The sequence below is a fragment of the Colossoma macropomum genome, unplaced genomic scaffold (genome assembly GCF_904425465.1).
Source record: "Colossoma macropomum unplaced genomic scaffold, Colossoma_macropomum, whole genome shotgun sequence".
Lineage (NCBI taxonomy): Eukaryota > Metazoa > Chordata > Actinopteri > Characiformes > Serrasalmidae > Colossoma > Colossoma macropomum.
The window spans coordinates 5921099-5931404 of NW_023494809.1; the positions used below are offsets into that span (position 1 = coordinate 5921099).

Below are 10306 nucleotides of genomic sequence, written 5' to 3' on the forward strand. Positions count from 1 at the left end.
AATGTTGTTTGTCTGCTTTACTGTTTTGTTTTGCCTCAATAATAAAAATAACACTGAAGTGAGATGAACAATAAAGTACAATACTTAGCAAATCACACATCTTTAATAATCACAATAGAATCATATCATAGCTCATTATATATATATATATATATATATATATATATATATATATATATATATATATATGTGTGTGTGTGTGTGTGTGTGTGTGTTGTGTGTGTGTGTGTGTATGTGTGTGTTTTGGGGACTTTATTAATTCCCACTCTTAGGTTTTACACCACACTGTCAGTTCAACTTAAAAATAGTCATCATACAGCAGTTTGAGCATTTTCATATTTCTAGACGTACTTGTTATTGATATATGCAGCCTGTATGTGGTCATATCATGGAAAACACTTTTTCAGAATAAAAGTCTGATGTAGTATGTAAACACTCCATAAAGTCCATATATGAAAACTAAGCTGCGAAAACAGCTCATTTTCAATTAACTGTATTTGTGATGTCACAAAAACCAACACATTTACATCTATTCATGTGTTCAGTCTACAGCAGCTTAGCTCTGCCCACTCACCCTGAATCTATAAGGAGTGTTTCAGCTCAGGCTGCTTTTTGAATGAAGGCAGCCAATCAGAACTGAACTCATTTGCATATACCTTAAAGGCAGTGTAACTGTATTAGTACTATATTAGCCTGTTTAGCTGTTAGGGACAAAGTGAGGTTGGAAAATGGTTATGTAAAAATGAATTATGGCTGTTTTTGGTGCATAAAACTACACACACACACACACACACACACACACACACACACACACACACACACACATCATAAATGAACGTTCATGAATAAGAAAACAAGAATTAATTTAGGATATGTGCTCTTTAGATATACATGTATTTTCAACCCAGTATGAAGCTGTTGCTTGTTTACCTGTTAGCTCTTTAGCTTTATGGTCTCGTTAGCTCTGTCAGATCAGGGGCCGGATTCACAGAAGTGTCTTAAAATCTTCTCAAATGTGTGTTTTTCTTATTGTTCTTCAAATCACTTCTAAGAATTCTCTTATTTTTTGTCTTACTCTTCATAAGAATAATTCTAAGAATAAGTGATTCTCTTGAAAACATTATGTTCTTAAATGTGTTCTTATCGTTCTCACACTCAGGCTGTAAGAGTTGACAAGGTCAGAATGTAAACTCATCTTGGACGCTGCCTCTGCTCGTCATCCTCGTCCGTCACCCCACCGTTATCATGTTTTCCAGTGAGGGTGGTTTTCCTGCTGGCTGTTTCCTCGTTTATCTCGTCTTGTTTGCTACATTTTTTCAACCCTTGGTTTGTTGTTTTTCCTCCACTTTACTCCTCTGAGTGGATTAAACGAAATAACAGAAATAACAGTGAATACTAATTCAAAACATATGTTTTGTCGTTCATGGTATGTGGTAAAACGCAACAAAGCCTACATAAGAAAACAAAGACGACTTTCTTAAGAAAATCTTAAGAATATAATTAAGATTATTTTGAGAGAATATCTGAGAACTGAATAAGTTCGAGAAAAACTGAGAGGTGTTTTTTTCGAGAACTACATTTAAGAACGTTGGGCCTGATTCACCAACCATTCTTAAGAAGAAATTCCTTCTTAAACCCCCTCACGCAGTTTTGACGAAGACTCTGTCATTCACCAGTCAAGTCAAGTCAAATTTATTTGTATAGCGCTTTTTACAACTGATGTTGTCACAAAGCAGCTTCACAGAAATCCATTAAGGACAAAGTTTCAACATGAAATGTAAATCCTCCAGGTGAGCAAGCCAGGAAAAACTCCCTCAACCAGTGTCTCTTATGTAGGATTTGTTCTTAGGTAAGAACAGAATCTACACACACTCGTGAGCACAAAGGTGAGAACAGTTCTGCACTTCAAGAACACGTCATGAATCTGACGTAGACTTTTTCTTAGGACCTTTATCAAGAACACATTTAAGAACAAACTTAGGAAGATGTTGGAGAACGAGGCCCATTCTAATGAACTTTTAGTATCTGTCTTAATAACCTTTGCAAGTTTTTTTCTTAAGAAAGCTTTTGTGATTCCAGCCCCAGATGGTCAAAGCTAAAAGGAGCCATTGTGCTGCAACAGCATCACACAAAAATGTGATGGGGGCTTGAATCTGCTCTTCATCTGACACCAAAACAGAGCCTTTCAGTACAAAAGGCTGGTGGTTTGGATCAGAGGAACTGTTCAGTTTCACCACAGACCTAACAGAAGCTGCTGTTTTAACTAAAGCCGCACTCTGGATTGGAGCTCTGATTTTGCTTCTTTTTCTTCCTTTTTAAAGATGAACCGTTGGCAATTAAATGATCAGTTTTATGGCAATAAAAACACTCATTTGGGGGCGAAGGAAAAAACTGACCAGCCCGACTGAATCAACTTAGACTGGTTATGTGGCAGCTCAAGAGGCTCCACGTCAACCTGCTTGAACAAAGTCATCACCCAGCACAGCAGCTTCAGAGTTTTCTCTCATTCAATTAGACTTCAACACCATCTGGTGAACAGCTCCTGAATTCCTCTGACAAAATTAACTCCTTTATTCAGCGTAGTTTCTTTGTCTCTCATGAACTCTACAAAGATCTGGTGCTGATCTTTCTTAGGAGGCCTAAACTTCTGCCTAGATTGGTGGACTGAATCTGTATAACCTGCACATCTCCAGAGCTCAGGACATTCCGAAATGTGAGATTTTACAGAAGTGGTGACCAAAGCAGCCACAGCTCTTAAATAACAAACATAAACAGCTGAAGTAGCTTCTTATTCACCAGCTTCTCATCTGAATTTTCGGTTCCACCTTAAATGGTGCTGCAGTTACACTGAGGTGCCTTAAACGCAGTGGTTGACTGCTTGAATGTGTAACCAACTTTGAAAAAGAAGCTGGCGAATACAAAGCTAACGTCCGCCTCAGTAAGTGCATCAATGTACCTCAATAAATGCATCAGTTTACCTTGATAAAAGCATAATTAGAGCTGGGCGATATGGATAAAAATGTTATCACGATAAACCAAGCTCGTTCAAAATCGTTCGATATCGATACATATCACAATATATGTCAAATCATTATTTCTTTCAAGTTTAAAGGCTGATACCTAACATATACCCTAGCTCAACTACTGGTGTAGATTGCATGAAGCCAGAAAGTTTAGATATACGGGGTTTGTACTTTTGGCAGGTTTCACATTCCTTGCAATGGTTCCACACATCTTTTCTAATTGTTGGCCAGTATGCCATGTCCAGGAGTTGCATCAAGGTTTTCATCTTCCCTAGGTGCCCACCCAAAGAAGCATCATGTGCATATTGTAGAATGGCCCTTTGGTGTGCCGTTGGAACCACCACCTGCAAGGTCTGTCCTTGTTGTTGGTCTGGAACCGAATGAAACAAAATCCCATGCTTTATGATAAAGCATATGCGATCTGTTCGTGGTTTGTCGCCTTTGGCATCCCTCCTCATGGGGTCCAGGGTGGAGTCTTCTACCTGAGCTTTGGAGATCTCGGCCCAGTCAACAGGAAAAGACAACTGATGGGGTGTTGTGGCTTGACAAGTGGCTACCATTCCTTCTTCGGATACGGGTCTGATACGGGACAGGGTGTCTGGTACTACATTGCACCTCCCCTTCCTATAATGGACCGTAAAGTCAAATCCTTGCAAGCGGATTGCCCACCTGGTCAATCTTGACGAGGGTTTGGGATGATTAAAAACCCAAGACAGGGCAGCATGATCTGTAACCACGTCAAAGTATTGCCCTTCCAAGTACACTCTCCACTTCTCAATGGCCCATATCACTGCCAGACACTCCTTTTCTGAAGTAGTTCAGCTCAACACCTTTCAAAAGCCTGAAGGTGTATGCAATCACATGTTCTTGTCCCTCTACTTCTTGAAGGAATACCGCTCCCAGCCCTTTGTCACTTGCATCAACCTGTACTTGAAAACCCTTTGTAAAGTCAGGTGGCAGCAGGATTGGTGAGGAGATCAAGGCCTGCTTGATGTCTTGAAAGGCTCTTTGGCACTTATCAGTCCACATCCACGTGGCACCTTTCTTCTTCAGGGCGTTCAAACAGGCGGCTCTGTCAGCAAACCGTGGCATGAAGCGATGGTACCATCCAGCCATCCCCAAAAACCTCTGTACCTCTTTCACAGACCGAGGCTCAGGAAAGTTCTTCATTGCTTCCACCTTTCCGTGCTCTGTTCGGATACCATTAGCTGACACCACATGACCCAAAAAGGTGAGCTCCCTTTTCAGAAGGTTACACTTCTTGAGATTGAGAGTGAGCCCAGCCTCATGAAGAAAACAGAACACATCCTCCAGGTCTTGTAAGTGCTGCTCCACTGAAGTGGAGCAGACAACTATGTCATCTATGTACACAAAGCAGCAGTGACCCTTCAACTTCCTCAGAACAAACTCCATAAGTCTTTGAAAGGTAGCCACAGCATTTTTGAGGCCAAAGGGAAGGGCAGTAAATTCAAACAACCCCCAGCAGGTGGTAAAAGCAGTCTTCTGGATGCTTTCTGGTTCCAGTCCTACTTGCCAATATCCACTCCTTAAATCTAAGGTGCTGAATACAGTGGCTCTATGAAGGGACTCCAGAATTTCCTGAACCTGAGGCATATGGTAGCCATCTAGATGGGTTTTGGTGTTGAGCCTCCTGTAGTCAACACAAAATCTCACACCTCCATCCTTTTTTGGCACCAATACAACTGGAGATGCATATGGAGATGTTGAGGGCCTTATAATATCTTTCTCAACCATGACCTCAATCTCTTTCTTGATGAGCTCCTGTTTGTCAATGGAGACTCTATACGGACACTGACGCACTGGCAACTCATCCACGGTGGTAATACGGTGAATCACCGCAGTGGTATGTCCTAGGCGCGTGGTGCAAACTGAAGGCCAACTGATCAAAAGTTGCTGGAGCTTCTGCTTATCATGGGTACCCACATTGGCTCCTTCCACCAGATTTTTGATTTGGTTAAGCAACTCAGGATCGTCAAGCGGCATGATGTCCTTGGCCAGGTACAGGTGTAATCTTGCTCTGACATCTGGCTCCACCTGCTTGTCTGCCAAGAAAGAGAAAGAATCCTCCAGTGTGGGCATAGTATAACTGGAATGCAGAAAGTCTAATGTAATACCTGTTGTTCTCAAAAAGTCCAAACCAATGATGATTGGGAAGGCTAGATCTTGATTAGACATCACATAGAACGGATGTTGGGATTCGCAGCCATGCAAACAACATTCCAGCTCTACTTTGCCCTTGGCTTCTTGGCTCTGCCCATTAGCCAGAGGGAATGTTTGACCATTGCTAGGCCTCCAAAGTTCACCCTTCTTTCTCACTTCATTCCAGCAGGCTTCCTGTATTAGCGAGAAGGTACTTCCAGTGTCAATCATGGCTGAAAGTTGTTGCCCCCGAACCACGAGAGGTAAAGTAAGAGATTTGACCGGCTGTGAGATGTACTGGACCACAGTAGTTTGGCCAGTGTTGAAAGGTGGTTTTTTGCTAGATTTGTGACCTGATCTCTCTCCTCCTCTCTCATGATTGACTCTCTCCCAGTAGTGTTTGGCTTCTGAAAGGTCCCTCTCTATCAGGGTTCCAACGTGTACCAGCTCGTTGACACTAGTGACGTTTCCCCTCAAGAGGCTTGCAAGTCAGGGGTTGCAGTTCCTTAATATAGCCTGCAATAATTCTTTCTCAGAAATTCCTTTCTCCACCTCAGACAGAGCTCGGTATTGGTAAGCAAAATCCCATATGCTTTCATTGATACCCTGTGTACGCTCCCGTAACCGCCTCTCTGCTTCATCCTCATAATCTTCAGACAGGAATGCCCTAAGGAAAGCTGTCTTAAACTTTCCCCAAGTTCTGACTGCCCCCTTTTCGGCCATCCACCAATCCTTGGCTGTTCCCAGCCAGAACCGAGGTGAGCGCAGCAAGAATTGCAGCGTCACTCAGGGGCCGGACTGCCAGAAACTCTTCACATTTTTCTATGAAGGCAACTGGATCCATTTCCTCCCCAAGACCTTCATACCTGGGAAAGTCAATCTTCACGGGTGGTTTGGTGTGCATTCCAATCACACTGTCCATAAGACGATCACCAGTTCTTTCTCCTTTTCTCTCCATTGCTCTGGAGAAAGGGGTGGAAGAAGTGAAATTGCAGGCCTGAAAACTCTTCGAGTTGCACATCTCTCCTCTTGAAACAGTCTACAACTGACCTTCCAAGCTCTTGTATCTCCAGATCCATCTCCTTCTTAAGCCGCTCACTCCACCTGTCCATATGGTATCCCAGTCGATTCTCTAGGGCCTTGATGCCCTCTTCAAAACTGGCTCTCAGCCCCTGCAGCTTTTCTCCCCATTTCTCTTGTTCTTGGGTCATGAGGGAACAGCGCTCTTCCTCCATCCCTGGTAGTCTTTCTTCCAGGTCCACTATTTTGTTCTCCAGCCTCAGTAGCCTTTCCTCCCAACCTTCAGGAATATTGTCCACAGGAGGTGGAGGAGGGGGAAGCCAATTTTGTTGGTCCTCTGCTCTCTCACCAGGTTCTGAAATCTCCTCCTCATCATCTGAGCAGATGTATAGCTGGCTCAGGGTGTCAATGATGTCATTCATGGATCTTTGAGTCACGAACGGACCAGCAGTGAAGTCTAAAGGGGGTGAGGATCCATCCACTGCCTCTGACCGTGCACTCACCGCCATCTTTACAGAAAGTTTTGTTCTATTGAAAATAGGCAAATGAAAATGAGACACAAAAGGTAGGCAGTAGTTTCTATTCTTGATCTGTGCAGGTCCCCGTATGGGCCACCACATGTTACCAACTACTTAAAATAGGATAACACAGAAACGTTTAAAAAATATGGGTAACCTGCACCTACCGTGCTATGGAGGAAGATGTATGAGAGGGTGTCAAAAGGAAATACAAAATTTATAACTGAGCACAGAAAACACGTCCACAAACATACGGTGAAGCCCACAAAATGTATTGAAAGCACCCCAAATCCTATTTACAACCCAACAACAACAACAACAACAACAGGAACTGACATCAATATACACTATATACAATTGCTCAGTCCTTTAGCTTCAACAAATGAAGTCCTTAAGTCCAGTTTTTATGTACAGCCAAGTAAGGAACAGCCTCACCGGGTTTGTAATTGATGAGGCAAATCCTTGAGGAATATAGATATCTTGAAGGTAGAGATGGCTCTCGTGGGCGGATAGTCCAGGGGAAAGTTGAGACTGTTCCTGGGAGAGTTTCTGAGGGTTCCTGAGGTTTTGGTGAAATGTCCAGCAGAATACGTTGAAAGGTAATCCTTACACCAACAGGGCGGTTGATGGGTAGCATAAAATCTCCTCCTAATAATACATTAAGCAAAACAGCAACAATAATGTAGGGTTTAACCAAACAAAGCCTGGAGTTAGCATAGCATGCTAACAGCTACATTCAACCCAGTTGGAAACCAGACCATTCATAATAAATGAATGAAAGTGGTTCACAGACCATATAAGGACAAAAAACATTGTACTTACACCAGCAAAGAAACACATGTTTCCCAGTACAGGAGACAAACAGCCAAAAAAGAGAGCACATCTGTTGCAAACAACTCTCTTCTTCTTCTTCCTGTTTGCCTGCCCTTTCATTTCCTGAACCTGCCCTTTTATTTCCTGAACCTGCCTCAAGTCAGTATAGACTACAGCTCCCCTTGAGGCTGTAGGTGGAAATGCAAGCAATGATCATAATGATATAAGCCATGAAAAAAAAAGAAAAACCATGATCATGTGACCATGACGGTTACAAATTTACCTATAAATGCATCAATTTACCTATAAATGCATTAATGAGGAAACACTTTAAACTTTGTCTTGGAGATGTTTAATGAGGAGCTAATGAGCAGCACAGCAGAGCTGTAATCAGCAACCAGAGCTGCTGGACTGTTGAACGCCATAGCAGACAGTTTAGGGTCAATTTGATTACTGGTCAGATGTTAGGCATGTGGGTCAGAATATGGTCAGATGCCGGACAGCGTCATACAGTTCTGCCTCGTGTCAATATTTGATGATCATATAGTTTTACAACCTTTGTTGGATCATTTATGACTTTACTATCTCATTACAAACAGCCACTGCGCTGCTGAACGAACTTGCTACCAAAATGGTGGCAGCACAATTGTGATGTCATCAGGGTACTACCCATATGCACTATATGTACTTTTTTTTCATATTTCTCATTCTCTTTTACATAAGAAGAGATGGTCTGGATATAAGCCAAACATCACAGACTTCCTCTATGAGATTAAGAAATATTAAAAATAACTAACAAACAAGCAAAAAGGAATTATTCATTATGATTATGATTTATTACATGTGTAATTACACCCCCTGGTGGCTGGTTGTTGTATGCATTCTATATTAAAAAAGGAAAGCTAAAAAAATGTATGTTTTTATTGCTGCAGTTTCACTGGATACAGTGCTTTATAAAACAAATGGTCATGGTGCTAAAATCTGATTGGCTGAGCCGCATTTGAAGCCATTGTAAAATCCACATATAGGCGCACCGATGACCACCTCACAGTGACTGAATTACGTATCACTGCGCCACCGCACAAAAAAGCCATATCACATGGTGCACCAAGTGTACTGATTAAGTAAGAACCCATTTTTTGTTTAAACTGAGGGGCTGACAGCTTATGTTCTTAACTAGAACCAGGCTGGTCAGCTAGCTAACAGGCTAAAAGAGCCAACAGCCTAAACAGCTCCATCATTAATATCACAGGCTTGAATTAAAGTATTTACGATATGATTTACTGTAAAACAGTAGAATCAAAGTCTAAAAATGTCACTTGAATGTTTTACACACTTCAAATGTCCGTGTTTCAGTCAGAGGTCACTCAATCCCAGACTGAATCCCAAACGGCTCTGTACTCCCTAAATAGTGTTCTAGCTGTGAAAGTTTAGAAATTCTAGCCTCTACAGCCAAACAGTGCATCACTTATCGAGTGTGGACGAGTCTGAGTCCCAAATGACTGTTTCTTAGCTGTATTTTGCTCTGTTGGGCTGCAGGATCCAGTATTTAAACTCCTATGTAGTGCACTATGTAGGGAGCAGGGAGCCGTTTGAGATTCAGCCCCAGTGTGAGAAGAGGGGCTGGATTGGTGCTAAATAAGACTCGCGGTGGAAATTTGGTGACCAAAAAATACTAATAAAGTGAAAGTTGTTGTATTAAACAGCGCTGTGTTATCATATGTTCACTGCTCTACAACAAAAAAGTTAAAAAGTTCATGAAATGGCCGCAACGTACAGCGATGGACAGCCAAACGTTCTCTTCATTCAGTGGTTCATAGTTGCTTGGCAATGATACTGTACTCTGAAGGAACTACATTTCTTGGCGGAATACTTAGGTCGATTATTATTAATAATAACTTTAATTATTTTTTACTGAAAAAGTGTGTATTTTATCATATTTTATGTTGGCCACCATTTTATAAAAGCAATAAGCCAGGCTTATTGCAGCATAAACACTGATCTATACAGTAAGAGAATATATAGTATGAGAGAATCTATACAGTAAGAGAGGATCTATACAGTTAGAGATGATCTATACAGTTAAAGATGATCTATACAGTTAGAGATGATCTATACAGTTAAAGATGATCTATACAGTAAGAGAGGATGTATACAGTTAGAGATGATCTATACAGTTAGAGATGATGTATACAGTTAGAGATGATGTATACAGTAAGAGATGATCTATACAGTTAGAGATGATCTATACAGTTAGAGATGATCTATACAGTTAAAGATGATCTATACAGTAAGAGAGGATCTATACAGTTAGAGATGATGTATACAGTTAGAGATGATCTATACAGTTAAAGATGATCTATACAGTTAGAGATGATCTATACAGTAAGAGATAATCTGTACAGTTAAAGATGATCTATACAGTAAGAGAGGATCTATACAGTTAGAGATGATCTATACAGTAAGAGAGGATCTACACAGTAAGAGAGGATCTATACAGTTAGAGATGATGTATACAGTAAGAGATGATCTATACAGTTAAAGATGATCTATACAGTTAGAGATGATCTATACAGTAAGAGATAATCTGTACAGTTAAAGATGATCTATACAGTAAGAGAGGATCTATACAGTAAGAGAGGATCTATACAGTTAGAGATGATCTATACAGTCAGAGATGATGTATACAGTAAGAGATGATGTATACAGTTAAAGATGATCTATACAGTCAGAGATGATCTATACAGTTAGAGATGATGTATACACTCTCAT

General features: G+C 41.1%; 1 protein-coding gene across 1 annotated transcript; it reads right to left on the reverse strand.

The window, feature by feature from the left end:
* Positions 1–5318: 5318 nt before the first annotated feature.
* Positions 5319–7657, reverse strand: LOC118798868. The gene is made up of 2 exons (XM_036558466.1): positions 7544–7657; positions 5319–7369 (listed from the first exon to the last, which is right to left on the reverse strand). Exon 2 carries the CDS (start codon positions 6821–6823, stop codon positions 6113–6115), a length of 711 nt encoding a protein of 236 aa, XP_036414359.1. The 5' UTR covers positions 6824–7369; positions 7544–7657; the 3' UTR covers positions 5319–6112.
* Positions 7658–10306: the final 2649 nt, after the last annotated feature.

Coding starts and splice junctions, on each gene's coding strand:
- LOC118798868 (XM_036558466.1), bottom strand. CDS start 6,823: ATGTGGTGGCCCATACGGGGACCTGCACAGATCAAGAATAGAAACTAC.